This window comes from Homarus americanus, unplaced genomic scaffold, assembly GCF_018991925.1.
Source record: "Homarus americanus isolate GMGI-L3 unplaced genomic scaffold, GMGI_Hamer_2.0 scaffold367, whole genome shotgun sequence".
In the NCBI taxonomy this organism is placed as follows: Eukaryota; Metazoa; Arthropoda; class Malacostraca; order Decapoda; family Nephropidae; genus Homarus; species Homarus americanus.
Window position 1 is genome coordinate 839,336 of NW_024743709.1, and position 27,107 is coordinate 866,442.

A 27,107-nucleotide genomic window follows, 5' to 3' on the forward strand; every position below is an offset into this window, starting at 1 on the left:
TACTGTACAGACGATCTCAAACGACGCTTTGGTGGATAAGAACCAGTCAGCAAAATTGTAAGCTTGTTTACGTGTGGCCTGGATTATGCCAAGTCTCGGCCTTCCGTGCGTGTGCAGGTTGAACCACAGGGCAAGCATGTGGTTGAGGGCAGAACACGTCAGGAGCGGGTAAGGTGATGGCTACTGTATGTTTATCTTACCCCCCTCCCCCCCCACACACACACTCGCAGGAGGCTCTGAGTGTCAAGCTAGACTCCTCATTAGCTTCCATAATAACAAAATTAAATGTCATACTTGAAGACATTTTTTTATCTATATTTTCAGAAGTTATAGGTGTACAGATCTATGCACATCACTCAGTTCATATGGACACTGAAGCCTATCAGCTTATAGACGGACTGTGTCGTTTATCATAATTTTCCCCCGTTTAGGTGAGTTTTGGGAACACATTAAGTTGTCTGTTTCTTAAAAGAGGTTCAGGTGTGGGATCGTTTTAGTGGATAATATTCAAAATCAACGTAGCTCAGTGTAGTGTAAGTTGGGATAACGTTATTATTATTATTTGTACTTTCAGGTTAGATGGTTTACCCATGAGGACCTCGGCTACAGGGATATGAATTACTCATCCTGGAAGTGTGTCATGTAAGTATGAGTGGTCACGCCCCATCCTCTTCCTCCTTCCCCTCTCATTCCTCCCGCTCCTCATCATCCTTGTACCGAGTCACGGATCTGAGTCTAATGACGGCGTGTTGGTGCCTTTGGTGGGTCCCGCTCACGTACACGAGCTTAATGGTGTTGGTGAAGGAGAACTGGTGTGTCTTGGTGCAGCACATGAGGCCGAGTCTCCCACAGGAGTCATCACCGTGTGGGGAGGACCTGTGACGGAGGGAGGGAGGGAGGAGTTACGTTGAAGAAAACACGTGAGGGTGAGTCAGAGGGTGAGGGAAGTCACACTAAGGGAGGAGGTAGGGAGAGGGGGTTAGGGAGGGAGAGGAAGGAGTGAATGGGGGGGGAGGAGGAGGAGGAGGCATGAGTTACGAAGTAGAGAGAACACATGAGGATGAGTCAGAGGATGATGGTAGAGAGTCACACTGCAGGATGACGGAGGAGGAGGGGGAGGAGGAGGTTCTGAATGCCCACGAGGGAGGGAGTTTCTGCTGTATCCTATCACATCTGTCTTGGCGGTATCAACAGACGGTACGGCTAGAAGACGGACTCCCAGAAGTAAGGTATGTGGTCCTACTAACACAAGATATTATCCCGATTATTGTGCATCAGTCGAGGTTTTATTGTACAGTCAGTCAGCACGTTATAAGAGCCAACCAAGACTACAAGACTACGGACATCCTATAGTGTTTTTAGGGTATTATGGGTGTATGTTGTTTTAATTTAACCTCATAGCACCTGGTAAGGTTTAATTTTCCCTGTTACATTAAGTTCAGGGAAATATTTGACATTAATTGCAAGAAAGGCGATGTTTTTTGTGTGGTTATTCTGTTTTTATTTCGTACAACAGAAACAAAAGAAAAGTCACTTGTTGCTCTGTGCTCTGTGTTGCTCTCTCGCTTTTCAAATTACCCTTTAAGCTTTTAATATTACTAACTTTTTTTTATTGGGTAAATTTAAGTAATGTAGTTGTCTATTTATGTTATTAATCTGTACTGTAGACGATCTTATTTTGTATAATTTTAGTTTAATTCTTGTATTAACTTTAATCTTTAATATAAACTATATGAAAGTTGTTGTTATAATGACACGTGTTTCTTGTTTAAACGAAAAGCTTTTTATTGTTACTTGCCGACACCGAAAACTATACAGTACAGTCAGTTGCCGACAATTGGAAAATATGTCTTGTTTAATCATGGTGACGTATCCGTTAATTACTAATGACACCAATTTTTTTCCTGTGATGACATTCAAGAACGTTTTTCTGATGCATCCGGATGTTTGTAAAGGAAAGTCTCCATATGCACATACAAAAACAGCTGTGTTGTTGTTTCACGGTTGTCCATCACAACTATAATATTCAATCGTAGAACTATTAAGAAGTAGGACATGTTTGTGATTGTTCTACAACGACGCCCGTACCAATGACGCGCAGCAGTGTATTGGAACATGACGTCACGCTCATTACTTGTTGTGTTGTCAATGGTAAGAGAAACAATTGAGACCCTGCAATTGCGTGTAAATGAAGCGGAAAGTCAGATCAGCAACCTGGGACTTGGTCACAATTTTCGTGATGCCATATAGCAGCAGGGTTTACCATAGACAACACATTATACTTCAATATCTTCCCAGGCGGTAGTACCTCCCTGTTTGGTAGCTGCCTACTACCTACTACCTACTAGTGCATAAATATTCAGGTGTAAAGCAGTGGACATGAGTGTATTTTAGTGCGAATCAATATAATATTATAATCAAGTGAGTGTAAGTGAAAGTAAAATTTAGAAATGCACTAAGAACACCAAAATATTGACTTATTAACTATCAAAGTTACTGATGGGGCGGGCGAGAGTGTGCGGTGTTTGGCTGTACTGCAGGGGGAGACGCTATTCAAAATTAATACTTTTCCAAAGCAGAAAAAATATAAGGATATATGGGTACAATGTTGCCTTAAAGCAGACTTAATTAATGTGAAGAATGCAGTGAGATGTGAACCACGTTTTAGTGGTGAACTGAAATTTCGAAATCTAAAATGTGAATTATTTATTGGCTCGTAATCCTGCCAAAAATTACCGGGATCTGAAACGCTATACCATACATGATATAAATCTGCCAGTTACCAGCGACGCAAGGATTTATGATGCTGAAATACACAATGCTGGAAGGAGTCCTCTCAACAATAAAGGTTGGTGTGATTTAGTACTGCATTAGATAATTTATATTTAAAATAATTTAGGTTCTGCTGTAACCTTGGGGAAATGCTTTCAAGTGCGCCTGACTTTTTTTTAGAATAAAGAATATAATTTTTCTACCGTAATCTAGTCTTTTGCATTCTTTCAAATCTAACCTAACCTAACCTAACCTGTTATTACAGTATTTCCTATTCTTAGCCTCGCGTAACCAAACCTAACCAACCAAACCTTCCCTGAATGTCAAATTATTCCTCTTTCCCTCTGTTAAAACGTGGTAATATAAGATGTTCTCAATTGTTTCTTCAAGTATATTTAAAAGGATGTTACGTAAGCAATATCAGTGGAAAGACAGTAAAGGTCGACAAGCAGTTTACCTAGACAGTGCAGATACTGTTTACACAATGGTAAACAGTAAGCCGAGTCGACCAAGGCTATAGCCAACACATGCTTATTTCCGTTAGGGTTCTTTACTTAGACTGTGGGGCTGATCAGTTCCAATATATCAACAAAAATAAACGTGAAGATTTGTGGTTGAATATATCATTTATTACATTACTTCTAAGACTGTGCGAGGATGATGGATCACTTCTATACTACACTACTCAATGGTTAGTAATATAAAAACATCATTATTGGCTTCTCTTATATCTCACGTATGAACATGGTTGAGGAAACAGATGGTGGATGGTTATGATCATATTACTTGTGTTGAGGTTTTGTCATTCTCTTTAACTTGGGTTCAGAGATTGACGATTCAAGACTTATATGTAGTTACGTTCTGTTTTACTTTAATATAACTTAATTTCGTGTGTTGTTAGGGTTTGATATTTTGATTTGTTTTATACAGAAATAACAAAGCTTTTCAAATCATTAGTTTACTGTTTCGAAGCTTTGATTCGTATTACAGGCGACGGACGGGGAAATTCAAATCAGGTTCTTGCCCCTCCAGCGTTTGTGATGAGTCAGGCTTAGTTTCCGGAATTATTACAGTGGCCAGGCATTTGTTTAACACTTCGTAAAACTAAAAAGAAAAAGAAAAAGAATATTGTCATGGGAATCGACTTTAATTTTCTTAACCCGTTGAATTAGTTTGTTGTAAAGAAGTCAATTTATTTTAAATGCTTCAACCATCTGTCGCTTTACTTTTTCTCACTTGTGGCAACTGTGTCACCTCGGGGTTTTCATTATCCTCATATTATAAGTTTTATTGAATTCCTTAATGTGAAAACAGTATAGACTTCTCCAAAATGAGTATCAACAAATTATTTAGATAAACTTAGCTTTAATTAGCCAAAGGAACAATAATTATTGTTCACACTCATTTGCATCTAATTACAATTATTATTATTTTTTTTAATTTAGATCTAATCCAGTATATACCGTAATGAGAGCTACCTGACCTAACCTAACTTAACCTTACGCTAAACATGTTAATCCAGGGAGGGTATCAGACGTTACATGTGTGGCTGGCTGGAAGTGCAGTCTGACCTCACACACCCTTCACCACATCCTGCGCATATAAATTAATCTTTAGGATTTGAACTTACGGGACATAAGTTTTTTCCCTCCTCACGCGGTACACTGAGTCGCCGTGGCAGTCACAGTGATATCATGCGCCGCCACTGAGATAATGTAATGTGTAGGAAGTTGGAGCCAGATAGCGGGGTATTAAAGGCTATGCAACTTATTAAAACTTTGATAATACTGTGTTGTAATGATGTAATTTATATAGTGAGTGATTCGAGGTTTAATATTCGTTCGATTTAAGTTAGGTTGAGTTAGATGTCAAAAAATTCCACGTAGTTGTTGATTCCTGTTAAGATAAGTGATTTATTGTTGAGTTTAGTGGTGATTTATTGTACATTATCTCCTCGTCTTTTCGTTATACTTATTTGTGTATTTAACAGGAATTTGTGTTTGTGTTTTTATCCTTGTGAATATACAGTATACGTCAGCAGTTAAGACGAGCGACACGTCAGGGCAGTAACTCTGGTGTACCTTTCAGTGACGCACAATTGGCAACCCCTCACACTGGGGCGATGGAGACCTCACGTTATAAAAAGCCATATTGAATTTACCCCGTAGCCTTGACCGGGGATCACCAATCAAGATTTAATTCCTTTCCCTCAGACTCTTCACTTAGCCGAGGGCAAAATTTTCATTGGAGTTAATCTATCCGTTAGCCTTTGAAAAATAGTGGTGCCGGTAATGTGTTTAATAAGAATAATAACTATACATTCATTCATGTGTACGGCCATGGGTTACATCTCAAGGTCTTCAGGTCAGTATTGCCTCTTTGCTAACCTTATGTGGTAGACTACCCACATCTGCCTCCTTGAAGACCCACCACCACCACGAACACCTCTAACCGACAACATCACCACCACAAAGTTCAGGAAACACCACTACTAACACTAAAACGGCCACCACTACCACTAACACTGCCACCACAACCACTAACACTACCACGACTACCATTGACACCATCACGACCACTTTTACTCCACCACCTCGGACACCTCCACTTCCTCTCTTCTACCATCACCACTTCCCCTCTTTCTGTCCCTGCACCAGCACCGCCACTTCCCCTCTACCTGTTCCTCCACCTGAGGCCGGGAGCGACAGGTGTCAGGTGAGGGAGGCGTTGCCACCAGCCCCGCCTTGTGTTTCCACCAGCATTTTATTTTTTTTACTTACAGGTGGCGCCGTCGGCGGGTAGCTGTTGAAACTTTTATTTATTTTACTGTGAAACTTTACCTGTATAGTTATTATAAGGTTAAAAATCCGGATATAGTGGCCTCAATTTTATTTTTATCGGTTACTGGCATCAATGTTTAAGAACCGGCGGAAAAATGGAGTTAAGGTGATGGATATTTCCGTGTGTTGTTGGTTGATGGTCAGTGATGAGGGGTGAGTTTTCCTGCTGAGGGGCTATTTGCAGCGAGGCCATGCCCTGGCGCTCATCATGGACGAGAGAACCTTCATTATGCAAAATTCACGAGGGGGAGAGGGATGGTGGCCGTGCGCGCCGACCACAGCTCGCCTGCGCCGGCCTGCTGTAAGATTCCATGTTCCAGCAGTTGTTCTGGAGGCTTCCAACACCGGGCAGGACTGCCTGCTCCCTGAGTTAGTGCCTCTGTCTAGAGCCTCTCATGCCGTTATGGCTTAGCAGTGAGGATGAGTGGCTGGAGGATATCATGTGTAGGAACGGTGGCCCAGGTGCAGCACGGGGGCCGGGCCAGACCAGCGGAGCGCGCGGCGGCCGGCCCACACTGGGGCTAGCGTCGGCAGTGCAGTGTGAGTCGTGTGCGAGTGTAGTCCACGAGCCCCGCCTCCACCACTCTCCCACCACAACCGCCGTCGCCAACCACCACCAACACACAGCCGCGCCCGGTGAGTGATACTCCCACTACCACAGAGGGCGGCCTGGAATGACACATACCAGGGGCGGCATCCAGGGCACCCTCCTCATACACTCTTTCAACATGTGCGATTTAAAGTCGAGGACATCGGTGAACACCACTGACCCAGCTGGCACTATGGCTTCCCCACTCCAGGCTCCCCTGGCCAATGCTGTCTACACGGTGCCACGGTCCACACCATGTGGGTCACGGTGCCACGTTCACCCCGTCCGGCACACACCCCCCTACACCAGACCCTTCACCCACACACCACCTAACGGTACCGGTACTTGTTAAACCATTGGTCATAACCCGGAGTTTATGCAGTGCGGTGCTCCTTTACTACCGAGGAAATATGTACAGAACACTAGCGGCGGCGAGGAGATCATGTCAAGTACAACCTCGGACGTGGACTGCTACTCTACCCCCAATCGTTATCTCATTCTACCGTAACCAAGTATAGTGCCACTACTCATATACCATGCGTGTGTTGTGTGGAGGTGAAGTAGTGTTCATAAACGGATGGGTGTATGTGTGTTGGTGAGGCAGATAGAGGGCAGCAGGGAAGGGTGTGTGTGTATATATACTGTACAGGTATATATACTGTATGTGTGTGTGTGTGTGTGTGTGTGTGTGTGTGTCAGTGTTTCACATGCACCACCACCACCACCACGCCTCAGTTCCTGCTCACCACTACCTAAGAGTGGTGTTGTGTCAGGGCCGTTTCCCACACTTTAGCGAACACCTTATTGTATTAACGTCTCTTCCTGTCGCCTAAGGTACATTCATTACCTCCCTCCTGCTACTGTTGAGGTTGCTGCGTTTACAACTCTGGTTTACACTACTACTACTACTACTACTACTACTACTACTACTACTATCATCGTTTATACTGCTGCTGCTACACTACTTCTACCACTATTGTTTATACTACCACTATTATGTCTCTACTACAGCTGCTATCATTATTTCTATTACTATCACTGTTTACATTACAGCTGCTGCTACTACTACTAACTATCCCTGTTGTCTACTGCTACTACTACTACATTAATTCGAGGTCTTTGGTATCTGCATTACCGTACTTTAATATCTGCTTCTGTTGGTCTCACAGTATATATAATTTACAACTATTGCTGTCACTGCTGTTTATATATTTTCTCTTGATATTTCTACTAGCTACTACTATTACTACTATTGCCACTACTACCACAATCATTGCTGTTGGTCGAATAAGCCTCAATATTAATCAGGAATGAGCTAGTTACCGCTCGTTAGTGTGCAGACAAGCACCTGGCATGGCCTTGGGTAGGGCATCATCTCGTCCTGCACATTGTAATACTATCTCAAGATCAGATCACCTGTAGACTACACACCCCAGCTTATATCACCTGAAGATTAGACACCCCAGCTTATATCACCTGTAGACTACACACCCCAGCTTATATCACCTGTAGACTACACACCCCAGCTTATATCACCTGAAGATTAGACACCCCAGCTTATATCACCTGTAGACTACACACCCAGCTTATATCACCTGTAGACTACACACCCCAGCTTATATCACCTGTAGACTACACACACCCCAGCTTATATCACCTGAAGATTAGACACCCCAGCGTATATCACCTGTCGACTACACACCCCAGCGTATATCACCTGTAGACACACACCCCAGCTTATATCACCTGTAGTAGACTACACACCCCAGCTTATATCACCTGTAGACTACACACCCCAGCTTATATCACCTGTAGACTACACACCCCAGCTTATATCACCTGTAGACTACACACCCCAGCTTATATCACCTGTAGACTACACAGCCCAGCTTATATCACCTGCAGACTACACAGCCCAGCTTATATCACCTGCAGATTAGACTTAAGTTGGTGGTACAGCGGTAACGCGCATAACTAACTAATATGTCAAGGGTTCGAGCCTCGCTTCTTCACTTGATCTCCAGAACGATAATAATTTTACAGGAGCTGTCAGGCACAGGACAACCGGCCTATTGCAGACTCTTGATTTTCTTATGTTCTTATGTCACCTGCAGATTAGACACACCGGCTTATATCACCTTATATCAACGCGATACCTATGGGGATGTTGGTTAGGTTAGGTTATGTTAGGTTAGGGTAGTGTTAGGGTAGTGTTAGGTTAGGTTAGGTTAGGTTAGGTTAGGTTAGGTTAGGGTAGTGTTAGGTTAGGTTAGGTTAGGTTAGGTTAGGTTAGGTTAGGGTAGTGTTCGGGTAGTAGGTTAGGTTAGGTTAGGTTAGGGTGGTTGATCTTCAGGTGATATGTTTCTCATCAATCGCTGGTGTTTAGCTGGGGGGTGAGGGGGAGAAGTAGCGACATGCACCTGCCTTGTAATGCTCATTATAGTGCCTTACAATTACAGCGAGACAGACTGACAGACAGACAGACAGACAGATCGACGAATGCAGACAGACAGTGAGACGGAGGGGGAGATTCCTACAGATATTCATCTTTTCCGACTCGTAGCTCAGACTAACATGTTGGTGGATCTCAGACAAACGAGTGCTTGCGTCAGGTTATGTGTTACTATATTATACACACTAACTCCCTCAAAATGATGATTAAACACCACAATACTTCCTGGAGGCGGGGGTGGGTGGGAGATTAGTCTAGGCTAGGTTGACGTTAGATTGGGGTAGGTTAGGCTAGACTAGGTTGGCGTTAGATTAGGGTAGGTTAGGCTAGGCTAGGTTGGCGTTAGATTAGGGTAGGTTAGGCTAGGATTGGTTGGCGTTAGATTAGGGTAGGTTAGGCTAGGCTAGGTTGGCGTTAGATTAGGGTAGGTTAGGCTAGGCTAGGTTGGCGTTAGGGTACGTTAGGCTAGGCTAGGTTGGCGTTAGGGTGGGCTAGAGTTGGCGTTAGAGGGTAGGTTAGGCTAGGCTAGGTTGGCGTTAGATTAGAGTTAGGCTGGCTAGGCAGGTTAGGCTAGGCTAGGTTGGCGTTAGGTTAGGGTAGGTTAGGCTAGGCTAGGTTGGCGTTAGTAGGTTAGCTAGCTAGGTTGGCGATAGGTTAGGCTAGGCTAGGTTGGCGTTAGGTTAGGGTAGGTTAGGCTAGGCTGGTTGGCGTTAGGGTAGGGTAGGTTAGGCTAGGCTAGGTTGGCGTTAGGTTAGGGTAGGCTAGGCTAGGTTGGCGTTAGGTTAGGGTAGGTTAGGCTAGGCTAGGTTGGCGTTAGGGTGTTTAATCCAAAGGTGAAATAAAGCAGGGGGGCTAATCTTCACGTGATCCATCTCTTTTATATGGTGAAGACAGACGTAAATAACACTCCACATTGTGTTCTTATATTCTTCCCCTCTGGCACATTTCCTTCTCGCTGCGTTAGCCTTCCCTCACTGACTTACCGATAGAGATTTACCGCTTTAGGGATTTCCTAATGTGGGCTTCCAACCACCTGTCCTGTCGGAGCTATTGCATATATATATATATATATATATATATATATATATATATATATATATATATATATATATATATATATATATATATATATATATATATATATATACTGTATATCAACTTGTAAGCGTAGCGTCCTTCATACTCTTGTTATTAGTGATCGATACTGACTGCTTATGGTAACTCTCGGTGTTTTAAAAGTTGTATAGAACACTCGCCTCCCGACCTAAGGGTGCCTGGTTCGCTCCCGAGGCCCCCCCGCCCCACCCCAAGTCCACCCAGCTGTGAATGGGCACCAAATATTACATTTCGGAAAGTGAAGGCAGTGTACTATATCTGTACTACCCCTAATAGACCTTGGATATGGGACCTATTTTACATTGGGTTTGTATTAAGCAGATTTAATATTATTAAAAGGTGTGGGGGTTAAGTTAAGTTTACTGGGCACTACATTATGACGACCAGTTCTTTGTGCGGAGGAGACGTGACGCTGTTTAGAATGGAGAGCTTGTAGTGGTGTGTGTGTGCGTGTGTGTGTGTGTGTGTGTGTGTGTGTGTGTGTGTTATCGGATGAGTGATTTGTGTGGCTTTATATGAGTGTTTGTTTGTTTGTTTGTTTGTTTGATTGAGACAGTATGCACTTTCATTTTTGTTACATATAAAAGCATCATGTTTTAATATAAGAAAATTAATATACCATCAGGTCACAGCCTCACGGATAATCATACTTGATGACTTTCACAAATTGAGACACAAAGAGAGAAAGTAATGGAACCAGGTCAAGTTTTTTTCCGTATTAATGCATGATAGGTCGATAGTGGTCGTGTGTTTGTAATGCACACACACACACACACACACACACACACACACACACACACACACACACACACACACACACACACACACACCTGTATTGTACAGTACTTCCTTAAGGTTAATTATCTACCTGTAATACCGTAACCTCGTTTTTTTTCCCATGAGTTGAAAATAAACATCCGTTATTTATTTTTTTTTAGATAACATTTAGTCCAAAGTGACACCAGATGCATGTTGGGATGATTACCTGCGTGTTGTGATGGGGTAATGCGCACTCTGCCGGGATCACGCACCGCTTGTTAAATTTGAATCATGGTGAAGGAAGGAAGGAAAGAAGGAAGGATCTCTGGAAAAAAACGTCATTTCACTGCGCGTATTCACATCTTCGTTCTCTTCAAAATATTTACGGCGAATTCACAGGATAAATGGGTCGTTTTTACCCGTTTGTATTTCTTTTTTATAGTGAGTTGTTGAAATTTCAGCTCGTATTTTCCAACACTAGTTCTTATTTTCCCAGTTCGTGGGTGTTAAATACGAACTTTTTATTGAGTAGTGGGTGTCGGGGTGACGTGTGTGTGGGGGTGTGAGGTGGGTGTGTGGTGGGGGTGACGTGTATGTGTGTGTGTGTGTGTGTGTGTCAGTCAGTCAGAGAGAGAGAGGTGGAGGAGAAGGTGGTCATGTTTCATCGTCGTGTTGGCTACTTACAGAACTGATCTCTCCTGCACTCCTTTGTTGATACGAGTCATAAATAGCCCGGCGTGACAAGTAAGGGGGAGGCAGTGTGAAGCAGCAACACAAGGAACTGACGTATGGTTACCAGCGAGAGAAGTGTACTACAGGAAGTGAGAGAATGGAGGAGGAGGAGGAGGAGGAGGAGGAGAGAATGGAGGAGGAGGAGGAGGAGGAGGAGGAGGAGGAGGAGGAGGGAGAGAATGGAGGAGGAGGAGGAGGAGGGAGAGAATGGGTGAGGAGGGGGAGGAGGGAGAGAATGGATGATGATGAGGAGGGAGGAGAGAATGGATGATGAGGAGGAGGAGGGAGAGAATGGAGGAAGAGGAGGAGGAGGTTGAGAATGGATGAGGAGGAGGAGGAGGGAGAGAATGGATGATGAGGAGGAGGAGGGAGAGAATGGATGATGATGAGGAGGAGGAGGAGGGAGAGAATGGATGAGGAGGGGGAAGGAGAGGATGTGGAATGGATGGGGAATGTGAGGAATGAAGTCTGGTGGGTATAATAAAAACAGTTGCGTGAGAGGTGGGGGAGGGGGTGGGGGGTAGGAGGGGGGTGATGTTGAGTGAGGAGGGAAGGACAAACACTGGGCAGATCAAGATGTGTGCAGCGTGAAAAAAAATGAGCCTAGAGAATTCTTCGACTCGCGCCACCCTGATCCGCCCCGGCGTCTGGAATTCACAGGCCTGACGACTTTTTCCAGAATAGACTAAAACAAGATGGACAAATTTCTGTTCCGCTCACATCTGCATATTTTTTTTCTCTTCCAAAAGTGAGCAACAAAGTTATGAGAGAGGGTGAGTGAGGCCAGGCGAGGGAACTGTGATGAATAAGGTCTTGTGTCTGTGGCTGTCTTGGGGGGAGAGGGCAAAGTTGATATCAGCTGAGTTTTGTTGTTCTCTTCACCGGTGACCAGATATAACGAAGGTGATAAAGTGAAATGCCTCCCCACTCACCCACAGATATACACTTGCATACCTCCACCCTCCACACACCTCACCTGCAGCCCCCCACCACACCTCATACCTGCACCCCCACACTCATACCTGCACCCCTCACACACTCACACCTGCAGCCCCCCCACACTCATACCTGCACCCCCCACACTCACTCCTGCACCCCCACACACTCATACCTGCACCCCACACTCATACCTGCACCCCACACAGCCTGCACCCCCCACACCTGCACCCCACGCACACATTTGGTTTCACTAAAAAGCTAATATTTTACCCCGGCTTATCGAAGGTATACTCCGTCACCTTTCACACACACACACATTACCTGCTGGTGTACACGGTGGATGTTGTGGGGGGGGGGGTGGGGGTCGTGGCCAGGTGTAGACTAGGCCTACACTACCGACCACCACCACCACATCAAAAACAAGGCTCTAGACGGCCACAGTATCATAGTTTCTGGTGGGATTATTCTGAAAATCTAACAGGGTCATCCTCATATGCATATAAATTAATCCGAGGATTCAATTTGCCTTGTCCTCCTCTGTGGTAACAAACAAGAGACGTTCCTCCCCCCATCGCCAAGGACAAAATGAATGTGTATTATCCTTGACGCTCCGGGGCATTGATAATAATCGTTTACCTTTGTCTTCTTCTTATGGCCGCCTAGAAGACCCCCACTCAGCCTTGTGTGACCTTGATGGCTATCCTTTTGCAGGGACAATAATCTGGAGTTGTTATTTATTTATTAATTTCACTTTTCTACATCTTCGTTTGCCTTCTTTTTTTTTCCTTACTGATGAGGATGAAGCGATTATTTATCCTCCTCCCGGATGAATTTCTTCCCGTGTATTCCACTTCATTCCTCTTGAGTATACGGTATACTCACAGAGGTTCAGAGGTCAGGATTTTCAAAAGATTTCAAAGTTATGTGGTTTCCCCTTAACGAGGTGTATGCGGTCCAGGTATAGATCTCAGTGTATGTACGGTGGCCGTCTTTTACCGTAGCTTAATTGGGCCAGACAGGTGTGTTCTCGGGTCTAGAGTGTGTGGGGGAAGGGGGAGGGGGTGATTATGTGGACGAATGCTGGGAAATTCTGTTCGAGGTCATATTTTAACTCAAGTTGTGTGTGTGTGTGTGTGTGTGTGTGTGTGTGTGTGTGTGAGCAGGTAGCAGGGTGGGTGTGAGCAGCAGCGGCGGTACTTTAGGATATTGACATTTTGACGGTCACCAGTTTTCATCAGACCTCGTGCTCACCTGATCTCACGAAAATGATTCTCGCCTTCACTCACTGCCTCCTCCTCCTCCTCCTCCTCCTCTTCTTCTTCTTCATCCTCCTCCTCCTCCTCCTCGGGCCGCTGATGAATGAACGTATACCAGCATGTGAGAGTGTGTGTGTTTAATTATTTATCTTTAATGTCCAGAAGAATTACCACACGTATTATGTTGACGCAAACAGTGTAGTTGTCTGGACACTTGGGCCATGAAGTCTAACCTAACCTGACGGACTCTCTTTTTTTGCCGCTGATACCGAATTTCTTTTGTTGTAAATAAATAACGAACGTGTCGGCTGTACCTGTTATAAATTATACAAAATACCTGCACGCTTTAAAATCAACACCATTTATTTTAATTTACAATGCAACACTTATTATTAAAACTAACATTTAACTGTGGTAAAAAAATGATAAAGACCCAGCCTCCTATTTCATTCACAGCTGATAAGAGAAACTCACATTTTCCGGGACACTTTCATAGATATGGCCATTAATGATACAGTAAATTGTAAATTGTGCAATATAAACTAATTTACATATTTTGGTGATCTAAATGTGAAAACTGCCATCACAGATACTATACAAATTTCCCGCGTTAATTTTCTGGGTAGACGTGAATGGATATGTTTGTTTACAAGTGTATTTTAGATAATGTGGGGGTACAGCTGACGCTCTCTTGTGTTTGTATAATACGAATTGAAAGTCTGTGTGCTGTGAAAGTAATGGTTCCAGTGAAATGTAAACAAAATAAACCCTCATCTGCATTTTTTCCTGTGGGGGTTTGTTATTGTCGCTTGAGATAAAGTATAAATAAATAGCCTTGAGTGTGTCAGTTCGAGGTACCGGGAAGGGTAATCTATGAGGCAGACTTGTAATGTATTTGAAACCATTTGTGATAATTTAATGTATATCTGATGTTATATTTACTGATAATACTTTGTCAGATTTTATTTTTACGGGGAATCACATTAGGTCGCTTTTCAGTATGTTTATATTTAAAATATGTGGAAGACAAATTAATTTCGAATTTAAAGAGACGTGAGTGGCGCTAAATATTTAAGAACATAAGAACATAAGAATGGAGGAAACTGCAGCGGGCCTATTGGCCCATATTGGGCAGTCCCGTTTACACCCAACCCTTATTGCTCATATAAGCATCCAACCTATGTTTGAAGCTATTCAGCGTATTCGAGTTAATGATGATATTTGGTAACTTGTTCCATTCATCCACTACTCTGTTTCCAAACCAGTGTTTACCTATTTCACGCCTAAATCTAAATTTGTCTAATTTAAAACCATTGTTACGAGTTCGCTCCTGGTTGGATAGTTTGAGTACCTTTGTAATGTCCCCTTTGTTTAGCCCTGCCTTCCACTTATACACCTCTATCAGGTCGCCCCTCGCTCTACGTCTCTCGAGGGAGTGCAAATTAAGATGCTTTAACCTGTCTCTATACTCAAGGTTCCTAATGCCCGGGATTAGTCTTGTCATTCTCCTCTGAATTCTTTCCAAGGATTCTATATTCATTCTGTAATACGGTGACAAGAACTGAACTGCGTAATCCAGGTGTGGTCTCACAAGAGCAAGATACAGTTTTAGGATGACCTCACTAGTCTTGTAACTAACACTCCTTTGTATGAACCCAAGTACTTTATTAGCCTTGTTACGAGCAAAAACACATTGTTTACTTGGCTTAAGGTTCCTACTTATCATTACTCCTAAATCTCTCTCGCAGTCGGATTTCTCTATGGCATCGTTGTTCATCTGGTTTCCCTGTTTACATCTCCTATACTGAGTACTTTACATTTGTCCACGTTGAATTTCATCTGCCATTTTTCAGACCATTCGAAAAATTTGTTTAGATCTTCCTGTAGTTTTGTGGAGTCCTCGTCAGATTTGATAACACGTCCTATTTTAGTGTCATCAGCAAATTTGCTTATGCTGCTGTCTATGTCGATATCTATGTCGTTTATGTATATAATAAATAATAATGGTCCAAGTACTGAGCCTTGGGGAACTCCACTTGTGACGTTGCTCCAATGGGACTTAGTGCCATAAATACAACATAATCTACTAATAACTACCTCCGTAACTAAACAAGAATATATTGATGTTCACCTATATAACGACTGTACTAACTTATTGTCTCGCTTATGTCGAGATATTTGAATAATGTTGAGGAAGTGAATGGAAAGAAATGGTTGTGTTTTGAAGTTACGAGTTTCCACAATCGACTCGTTACCATCGGACACCTGCAGCGATGTGAGGCCTTGGGTGTGTTTATCCTTCTTCATCCTGAGAGAAAACCCGTCCATAATGTGGCTCGTCGTCGTCGCCTCCACAGTGTGTACCTCAGAACCTGGAAACTTTATTGTAAGAAGCCCTGCCTTACCCTACCCTACCCTGCCCCACCCTACCCTACCCTGCCCTACCCTACCCTGACCTACCCTACCCTGCCCTACCCTACCCCGCCCCTCCTGCCGTTCACCAGATTGACAACTGATAGCCAAATGGATTCGAAACCGTGGGTGTCTGTGTCATGAGCGACTCGGTCCAACCAATCACGAGCCACAAGAGAGAATGTGGGCGAGGCTACTATTTTTACATTTTCATATTGAACAGAATAAAGTGGACGGAGGCAGGTATGGCACACACACACAAAAAAACTTACAGGGGATGAAATATATATTGGAAATGGCCATAACACACACACACACACACACACACACACACATAGCCCTAGAGAGCACATATTTCACCATCCACGGAATACCTGCATCTTATACCCGGAGGATCATAAGCTGAGTATAGAGATGAGGAGCTCTTCTCTCTCTCTCTCTCTCTGTCTCTCTCTCTCGTGACCTCTCATCCTTCCCCTACTGTGTTTTCCCTTTCTTTCTCCCTCTCTTTATCCTATCTTCCTCGTCCTCCCTTTCCCTCTTGGTTCCTCGTTTTGGTCTCCTAGATATGGCCTCCTTCCTTTTACTCTTCCTCCTCCTTTTTGTTCGTGTTATTCTTCTTCTTAACCTAACTAACCCTCTCTCCCTCCAGGTAGCGTTATGGTATTTAATCATCTGGTTAAATGAGAGCATTGGGGGTTAATCTTCATGTGATCCGCCACTTATACTGAACTACTCCCTCATAAGTATTTTAATGGCCTGTGTTACGGGTGCAGTACGTGTGTGTGTGGGGGGCAGCGACCACAAACACAGAGGAGGGTTCAACACCTTTCATTTCCTCAGTTCTTGGTTGAGTCACGACGACTGAACTCACGAAACCAAACAAGTTGTTGCTGTATCCCCCCCCTCTCTCTCTCTCTCTCTCTCTCTCTCTCTCTCTCTCTCTCTCTCTCTCTCTCTCTCTCTCTCTCTCTCTCTCTCTCTTTCTCTCTCTTAGGTATACAATTCACCATGTATATAAACAGTGCAGGTATACACAATACGTCGTGGGGAAAATATTGAACAGTGGGACTCTGTGATGTCGCAATACAAGGGAGATTCAGGTCACGAGTCTGTGTGTATGATAAACAGTGAGTGTGTAAATCATGGCTGTGTGTGTGTGTGTGTGTGTGTGTGTGTGTGTGTGTGTGTGTGTGTGTGTGTGTGTGTGTGTGTGTGTGTGCGCCACTTTCAGTACGATGATTTTGTGTATATATAATTGCTGTCGTGATTACAAGGCTGTGTATACTGTATGTATGTCACTGGAGATTTTGAAGTATATCTGTATATATTTTTTCTTCTTTATATAGTTCATACAGTATACTAATTCATACATCATACAACAACAACAACAATATTACTACTACTGCTACTACTAATAATAAAGGGAATTGTATACTTGTGTTTGATCTAGGATTGGTTGTAAACTGAGATTGGTTTAGGTCTGGTGATTGTAAACTGAGATTGGTTTATGTCTGGTGATTGTAAACTGAGATTGGTTTAGGTTTGGTTTAGGTAATGTTTTTGTTTTGTGGTTTACTGTCTAGATTTATTTATTCTTATAGACTTCATATTTATAGCTTAGGTCTGCGCCCTCTTGACTGAAGCTTACTGTCTGCTGTCTTTGTTTACTGAAGCGTACTGTCTGCTGTCTTTGTTCACTGAAGCGTACTGTCTGCTGTCTTTGTTCACTGAAGCGTACTGTCTGCTGTCTTTGTTCACTGAAGCGTACTGTCTGCTGTCTTTGTTCAGTGAAGCGTACTGTCTGCTGTCTCTGTTATCTTTGTCAACTTAAGCTTACTGTCTGCTGTCTCTGCTGTCTTTGTCAACTGAAGCTTACTGTCTGCTTTCTTTGCTCACTGAAGCTTACTGTCTGCTGCCTCTGCTGTCTTTGTTTACTGAAGCCTCCAGCTCAGCTTTGTTAAATGACTACATATATATAACAAGGACAACAGCGGGGGGGGGAGGAAGGGGGGCGTCATCCATCAAAGGGGGGTGGGGGGTAAGGAAGGGGTGAGAGGGGGGGTTAAGGTACTGTCTCCCATCAACCGCCGACGAATGGAAATCTTCTTGTTAGTTTTCAATTACTGTCTGTTGACGGTAGGAGACGTGAGAAAACAACATGCAAAAGGAAGGTCAATATAGGCTCCGGTGTATGCTGTTTGTGCCAACGATAAGCTGCTCCACGACACGTAATGGCTCGCCTCTCGATTCTGGAACTGAGATTAGCGTGTGTGACCTATCGTGTGACTGAGTTGGTTTATTATTTGTATTATTATTATTGTTATTATTGTTATTATTATTATTATTATTGGTCGCAGTAGTATTTTATTATTATTATTATTTTTATTATTACATTAACCAAATCAGTGAGGACGGAGGCTGTTGTGTGTGTGTGTGTGTGTGAGTCTCACTACGTGACTGAAGTTAGAATATTAGGAAGTAAATGTCAGGGATAAGGCGGTAAAAGGCTTGACGAACAGATCAAACGTCATTTGGCCTGAGTCAGTGAAGTAGCCTTCCTCCTGTCGTAACACTGGACGGTAAAGTCACATAACGAATTAACCTAACCTAACCTCGTGAGACTTGACCCTCACCGAGTGTAGTGGATGAGGACTGTTAAGAAAGTGTCCCTGTAATGGCTCCAGTTATTTTCCTGGCCCTGGAGCCTTTGTCTTGTGTGTGTGTGTGTGTGTGTGTGTGTGTGTGTGTGTGTGTGTGTGTGTGTGTGTGTGTGTGTGTGTGTGTGTGTGTGTGTGTGTGTGTGTGTGTGTGTGTGTGTGTGTCGTTTCCTTGTTGTCTTCCGTCTGTCGGGTTTTGTTCCTCTCTCTCTCTCTCTCTCATATTCACGTCGTCCTCCCTTCCCTCCTAGCCTCTCTCCCATCCGCCCTCCACTCCCCCCTTATTCCTTCTGCCCCTCCCCTCCCTCCCCTCCCCTCCCCTCTTTTCCGTCTGTCGAGCCAAGCGGTGGGGTGGGGGATAACAAATAATTACTCTGGGAACCTGTTCCTCTCTCCTCATTGTCACTCTCACTCCCCATCCCCCCACTCCTTCACCTCTCACCCCACCCCTCTCCCTCCAGACTGGTTTGTTCCTCTTTCCTTACATTGTTTTCTCTCTCCTCCTCCTCCTCCTCCCTCCTCCTTACCTTAATCTCTCTCCCTTCTCCTTCACCTCAGTTTAACTCCTTCTGCTAACCCTCCTCCACCCCTCTCCCTGTTTCCTCTCCCCCCTCATCACCTCTCCCCCACTCCCTCTCTTCGCTCCTCCCATTCTCTCCTTTGCCCTCTCTTACCTTTATTCCTTCCTCCCATTCCTTTGTTTTCAGTTTATGTTTCCTCTCTCTCTCTCTCTCTCTCTCTCTCTCTCTCTCTCTCCCTCTCTGTACATCTCACATCTGTACACGAACAGCCATGGTTGCCCACTGACGCTCACATGACGATAAAATGATGTATGTATGTATGTATGTATGTATGTATGTATGTATGTATGTAAGTTCACTTCATGTTATAGAAGTACAGGTTACATTGTTTTGTACTCAGATAGGTATAGAGATTACAGCATTACAGTACATACGAGTACGTCACAAGTAATCATGTTTAAGTGTACAGTATTATCACATGATTTTGTACAGTGAGGAAGTGTACATGTAATAGTGATAGCAATACATAAAATAGTACTCAGCATCGAAGTACATTAAAGTGTCTACATTAATTTGTACTCAGGAGGAAGCATAAATACATAATCTGTACTCAAAACCCAGGTAGGTACATTAGTGTGTGTTGTATCATCTGGTACACCTGTCCGCCGGTGTCGTGAGAGGTGTAGACGTGAGATAATGAGATGTGAGGAGATGGAAGACGATAAGAAAGAGGAAGAGGGGGAGGGTAAGAGGACAATAGCAGGATGAGGGGAATAGGAAAGGTGGGTAAGGGAGGGGGGAGGTGAGTGGGGGGTGAGTGGGGAGAGTAGTGGGATGATTTATGTTACCACCTGGCAGTGTTACTTCGCCGTATATGTTACTATGTGTTACCACCTGTTACCTCTTGCTCACACCTGTCAGCGTTTCACCGTCTGTTGTTGTCTGTTATTACCCGTTGCTGCCCTGTTATCGTCGCTTCTTTTGCCGTTACCGTTCCTCACCACCTGTTACTTTCTGTTACTACCTGTCATAGTTCCGGTCCGTTGCTTCTCCCCCCCTTAGCTGTTCACCACCATGACGTCACTCTGTGTGTGTGTGTGTGTGTGTGTGTGTGTGTGTAGACAAACAGGCTTTAAGTAGTGTGATGTTGTTCCGGTAGGAGAGAATTTAATCAATGTTCGTCTTGTTACGCCCCAACACCTACCTGTAATTAAGTCTCCCCGTCACAGGTAAACCATAACACTGCTGACAGAAGGCTTGTTACAGCAGCTGACGGGGGGTTTGTTACAGGGGCTAACGGAAGGCTTGTTACAGTGGCTGACGGGAGGTTTGTTACAGTGGCTGACGGAAGGCTCGTTACAGGGGCTGACGGGAGGTTTGTTACAGGGGCTGACGGAAGGCTCGTTACAGTGGCTGACGGGAGGTTAGTTACGGTGGCTGACGAGACGAAGAGGATACATTTAACTCTATAAATAGCTATGGTTTAGTTAGATTAGGTCAGGTCAGGTCAGGTTAGGTCAGGTTAGGTGACTGACGTATCGTTCTGCATTCAGGTGGCTTCATTTGTGGATTGATGGCGGCCATTACTCTTGTGCACTGATTAATTTATTGGACGGCTTTATCCATCATTGTCTAAGTATAGGTTAGTGGTGGGCGTAATTTAGTAGATAGATAGATAGATGGATAGATAGATAGATGGATAGATAGATATATGGATAGATGGATAGATGGATAGATAGATAGATGGGTAAACAGACAGACAAATAGATATCAATATTTCGTTTGGACATATTTCTTTTAACATTATACAAACACATTATAATAAGACAGACACAGACAGATAGATAGATAGATAGATAGATAGATAGATAGATAGATAGATAGATATATAGAGTGTGTGTGTGTGTGTGTGTGATCAGTATCGATAAATAACTGACGTACAGGTGATGAAAAATGTCTTTGCGGCGACTAATTGACCGTAAAGGTGAATTAAGGTGAAAAATGACAGGTGTGGTGGCGTTTTATTTTCGTTTTTTGGGGGGTGAGGGGGGGTGAGGGTGAGGGGTGGATAGTGTCTCTCTTTCTCTCTCTCTCTCTCTCTCTCACTTTGTTTTTGTGGTCCTTCGTGATGTACTGTAAGTATAGGCAACAGGTGGCGCTGCAGGAACCATCGTCACTCTATAACAAAACCTTCCCTCCCAAATCCCAGGTGAGTTAAACACACACACACACACACACACACACACACACACACACACACACACACACACACACACACACACACACACAGCTCGACTCACCTGGGGATGTGTGTTACGGAAGGCGAGTGACGTGTGTGTGTGTGTGTGTGTGTGTGTGTGTGTGTGTGTGTGTAGTGTACCTTTGTTGAGATTGGAAGGCAGCGTAGACGAAGGATATGTTTCTTAGTGGGTAAAAAGATATGTGATTCGTGTGGGTAAAAAGATATGTGATTTGTGTGGGTAAAAAGATATGTGATTCGTGTGGGTAAAAAGATATGTGATTCGTCAATGTCCTCCCCCTAAAAAAATCGACTAAAACAATAATTCCCACGATTTAATATAGAATTATTATTTTTTTTTTAAATCTCTGTATTGTTTTAAATAAGTGACTCTGTATGTTATCAGGCGCAGGTGTGTTGATAGGGGTGATTAGGAAGCCCAGGTCACCAGGTATAAGGTGATAAGTCGGTCAGTGGGGCGTGTAGTGACAGTCAGTGTTCGCTTTATTATTTTTTAAATCTTTTTTAAGACAAACATCAACACAAAAATGAAATTAGTTTTTTTTATTCTCTACCGATTTCTATATTTTATTGTATTTTTAAAATTTATTCTTGATTATTTATTTATTTATTCTTTTTTGGGGGTGGGGTCGGGGGGGGTCGTGGAGGGTCGCAGATACAAAATGTTTATTCTGTAAGTAAATAAACAGCAAAATAGACAACTGTGTTAAATGACCCTCAGTAAATTAAACTAAATAAACTGTAAATACAACTTTATTTACATATATTTACAAGTCAATGTATTCTTTGATCAAACCAACTGTTAACTCCAGGGGGGAAAATATAGATCTAGTTGGCCTATTTTATTTAATTTTATTTTTTTTACAGCTGTTGTAGGAAATAATTTTTGTTTTCATTACATAAAGTGACACAAATGCAGTTAGGTTAGGTTAGGTTAGGTTAGGTTAGGTTAGGTTAGGTTAGGTTAGGTTAGGTTAGGTTAGGCTAGGTTAGGTTAGGTTAGGCTAGGTTAGGTTAGGCTAGGTTAGGTTAGGTTAGGTTAGGTTAGGTTAGGTTAGGTTAGGTTAGGCTAGGTTAGGTTTAGGTTAGGTTAGGTTAGGTTAGGCTAGGTTAGGTTAGGCTAGGCTAGGTTAGGATAGGTTAGGTTAGGCTAGGCTAGGTTAGGATAGGTCATATTAGTTAATCATTAGGTGAATTAAGCTAGGGTGTCTAATCATCAAGTGACCCGATACATTACATTATTATATAGTATGACGTCACCTACCTTACGTGATGGCATCCTCCTGTACAGATGAACATTGATAAGGTTGATAATGAGGGGAGGAACAGGTGATAAGGAGAGAAGGAACTGATAACGATAACTGATAACACAATAACCATAAGAGGTGTGTGTGTATCAGTGTATCAGTCATGGGTGTTGTGGGCTCTCAGGTGTTATCTCAAAGGTTAATTATTATTATTTACCTGCCAGTGTTAGTGTTCTGTGAGGTACTTCTTTCTTTCTTTCTTTCTTTCTTTCTTTCTTTCTTTCCCTCTTTTTCCCACTCTCCCTTCCTTCCTTTTCCTATCCTTTTCAATTTCTCCCCCCAAATAGTAAAAGAGAGAGTACTGTCCCTGGCTGGCTGGCTGACTGGCTGGTGGTGGGGAACATCTGGCAAGACCTCGGTACTGTACAGTATTTATATCCAAGCTACTGACTCTAGTGGCCTTGTTACCCATCATGATTAGATTAGACCTCTCTCTCTCTCTCTCTCTCTCTCTCTCTCTCTCTCTCTCTCTCTCTCTCTCTCTCTCTCTCTACACCAGTGCCGCGTGCAGGGTTCGAACGAGTGTACTTGTATAGGCTACGTGAGCTTGGGACTATCTATAACAGGGGACTGTGCCAAAGACTGCCTCAAAGGCTTCATCCAGTTTGCCCAATGTTTGTCCAGTTGTCTTTCATCGTCTGATCTCTCCCTCTTCTTCTTCCCCTCTTCCTCCTTCTCCTTCTTTTTCCTTCACTTCTCCCTCTTCTTCTTCTTCCTCTCTTTCTCCTTCTTCTTTTTCCTTCACTTCTCCCTCTTCTTCCCTCCCTCTCTCTCCTCCTCCCTCTAGTCAGACCTCTTTTTTTCGTCTTTTCTTCCCCTCCTCGTCTTTTACCCCTGTGTTACGGTAGGCGTGTGACGGTGTTGTGTTACAGTAGGCGTGTGACTGTGTTGTGTTGTTGTGTGTGACGGTGTGTTGTGTTACAGGTGTGACGGTGTGGTTGTGTTATGGCAGGTTTGTGACGGTGTGGTTGTGTTACGGTAGGTGTGTGACGGTGTGGTTGTGTGGATGGTGTGTGACGGTGGTGTGTTATGGTAGGTGTGTGACGGTGTGGTTGTGTTACGGTTGTGTGACAGTAGGTGTGTGACGGTGTGGTTGTGTTACGGTAGGTGTGTGACGGTGGTTGTGTTGCGGTAGGTGTGTGACGTGGTTGGTTGTGTTACGGTAGGTGTGTGACGGTGTGGTTGTGTTATGGTAGGTGTGTGACGGTGTGGTTGTGTGCGGTAGGTGTGTTGTGTGTGACGGTGTGGTTGTGTTATGGCAGGTGTGGACGGGTGTGGTTGTGTTATGGTAGGTGTGACGGTGTGGTGTGTTGGTTGTGTGACGGTGTGTGACGTGTGTTGTGTTGGTTGTGTGTGAGGTGGTTGTGACAGTAGGTGTGTTACGGTACGGTGTGGTTTGTGTTATGGTAGGTGTGTGACGTGTGGGTGCGGTTGTGTTACAGTAGGTGTGTGACGGTGTGGTTGTGTTGATAGGTGTGTGACGGTGTGGTTGTGTTACGGTAGGTGTGTGACGTGTTACGGTGTGTGACGGTGTGTTGTGTTACGGTACGTGTGTGACGGTGTGGTCGTGTTACGGTAGGTGTTTGACGGTGTTGTTGTGTTAGGGCAGGTGTGTGACGGTGTGGTCGTGTTAGGGTACGTGTGTGACGGTGTGGTTGTGTTACGGTAGGTGTTTGACGGTGTTGTTGTGTTAGGGCAGGTGTGTGACGGTGTGGTCGTGTTAGGGTAGGTGTGTGACGGTGTGGTTGTGTTACGGTAAGTGTGTTACAGTGGCTCATGTGTGACGATGATATATTACGTGTGACGGGAGACTCGCCTTTATAATCACACGAATTTTTTTTAAAGGTAATTGCGAATTTCCATATTAATGAGTTTACCAGTTAATTAAAAAAGAATATCACTAATATTTATGACTGTAATTACACCGGGGTTACATAAAAGCACTGTTGTTATCTGTTACTCGACTGTTAACGGGGTGAACAGTGGCTGTCTGTATGAGGGTCGCCAGGCTATTGGTGAAAAGGTGTTCCCAGAAGCTTTATGTAAATACGACCCCAAACACAGGGACAGTCACGTATATACATATATACTTAAGCACGTGTACCATGTTTCATCTCACACACACACACACACACACACACACACACACACACACACACACACAAAGGCTTCATCGTATTTTCAATAAATTTATGGGCGTGTTGTTTCATTCCTTTGTGTGTGTGTGTGTGTGTGTGTGTGTGTGTGTGTGTGTGTGTGTGTGTGTGTGTGTGGTCTGATCATATTAGCACCTTGATGTTTTAGTCTCACATAAAGGAATTTTAATAAACGGTCAAACGGGCCCCATTCTGGCAGGTAGGTTAGATTAGGTTAGGTTAGGTTAGGTAAGGTTAGGTTAGGGTAGGTTAGAGTAGGTTAGAGTAGGTTAGGTTAGGTTAGGGTAGGTAAGGTTAGGTTAGGGTAGGTTAGGTAAGGGCCTGCTAGAACTGGGACCTACTTAACCTACACTCTAGCTTGTGGCACCACCTCTAGAATACACCTCCACCTGGGCTTATTTGTGTTGATCTAGAACCAGCTAATTTCACTCTGTGTGTAGTAATGTTTTTATATATGTATATTTATTATAAAGATTCATATATGTTTTAATTTTATAATGAATGACAAAGATTCATATATGTTTTATTTTTATAATGAATGACAAAGATTCATATATGTTTTAATTCTTTAATGAGTAATGACCAATTTTTTTCCCCCCCGTTACAGGTGTGGGCGCAGCGAGGCTGGGTTAAGTGTAGGGGCGTGAAGCTTCAACCATCACTATCAACAACAACAACAATTACAACTAAAACACCAACAACAATCTGGGAGAAGAACTCAAAAGGCCTGGTGGTGTATCGCTCGATCAATATAATATTCCTGTTTTGGGGGAGAAATATTGTGGAGTGAGGGAGACAGTGGCTTGATATGCGACTATTGCCCTGGTGAGATAAATATTGCTATGTGTGTGTGGTCCAAGACGAAACTGAGCTGGTCCTGAGTCTTATCACGAGCGGGAATTATGTACTCAGGAAGGTTCAACTTGGGATTATAGGTCACCGGTGATTATAACACGATCATATCTGATGATTAATACACAACGTTAAACTGGGAAAAAAAAAAAATCTACATACTCACCAGCTACAATTATGTGATCACCAACACGAGTCAGAACTATACGTCACCACTACTATACAACCTGGAACAGTACTATGCGTTTGATCGTCCCCTACGGAAATCAGGACACCAGTATTATTGAATTTGTTTACATTATCGCTTACAGACCAACGACGACGATTTTACATTTGTTATTATAATGTAGACGGCAAGATTAGTATAATTTGGTCGGTATGGTGATCACATGGACAGGATTACTGGCTGATTGTGTTAGAAAAGGAGTGGAGGAGAAAAGTTAATGTAAAAATATTTAGGAATCTTATAAAAAAAAAGTTTGAGATAACCGAGTTTATCTGATCGTCTTTGTGAACTGTGGAGATAAGGAAAGTCTCTTGTGTGTGTGTGTGATTATTTAAGTGCCATAATAAGCTGTCAAGTGTTTTTAGTGCCAAGATGGATAGCCATAGACGGGGTTTCGGCTGCCCAGTCTACGTCAGGTGGTGTTTATGAGAGCCGCTGGGGGAGTGCGGTGAGCTTCATCACTGAACATGGTGGTTGAGGGAGCCAGACCACAGCCCCAACTAACACCTTCATTCCTACTTAGAGCCACAAACTCTCAGAGGTTTTTAGTATCGTCGTAGCCTCTAAACCAACCAACCCCCCCCAACCCCCACCTCTCTTGTCTTCTAGTGCAATTATTAGTGTGTAAAAGTTATTGTTAGCGAACGTTGACAGACATATCCTCCCTGGACCAGCCACCACCACCATGGGTCTGAACGGCACGGGACTAGAACCCATCGTCACTACCATTGCTTCCATCTTGCTCTTCTCCAACAACCTCACGGATGAAGATGCTGGCTTTAACTTGTCTTCTTCGGCGTCACCTCCGCCCTCGTCAACAGCAGGGACCAGCGGCACTACGACCACAGCCACGACCACCAGTACGACCTCCACCTTCCTCAGTACTTATACCATCAGGGACATAATACGAATGGGAGGTGCTGGCTATGGAGAGTTCGACGTGTGTAAAAATTGGCTTCCCATCAACCACATCTACTTCCAACTAGCCAACATCTTCCTCTTCCTCTCCTACCTGGCGCCCAACGGCATCTACGGTATCCTGTATCTACGCATCACCCTTACCATCGGCTGTATGTTCTTCAGCCTCTGGGGATGGGTCGTGCTGTGCGCCTTCGACACCTTCTTATGGAACGCTATTTTCGTGCTCATCAACCTGATCCACGTCATAATCATCTGCTACTACCTGCGGCCCGTCAGATTTACGCCAGAGTTAGAACAGGTGAGTTCATGTATACATTCTCCTAGAGCTTGTGGTTAA

At 43.7% G+C, this 27,107-nt stretch overlaps 1 protein-coding gene across 1 annotated transcript; it reads left to right on the top strand.

Moving 5' to 3' along the window:
* The first annotated feature begins 1,143 nt into the window (after window positions 1–1,143).
* Window positions 1,144–27,107, top strand: LOC121877429 (blood vessel epicardial substance-like). The gene is made up of 2 exons (XM_042383187.1): window positions 1,144–1,229; window positions 25,379–27,107. Exon 2 carries the CDS (start codon window positions 26,535–26,537, stop codon window positions 27,105–27,107), a length of 573 nt encoding a protein of 190 aa, XP_042239121.1. The 5' UTR covers window positions 1,144–1,229; window positions 25,379–26,534.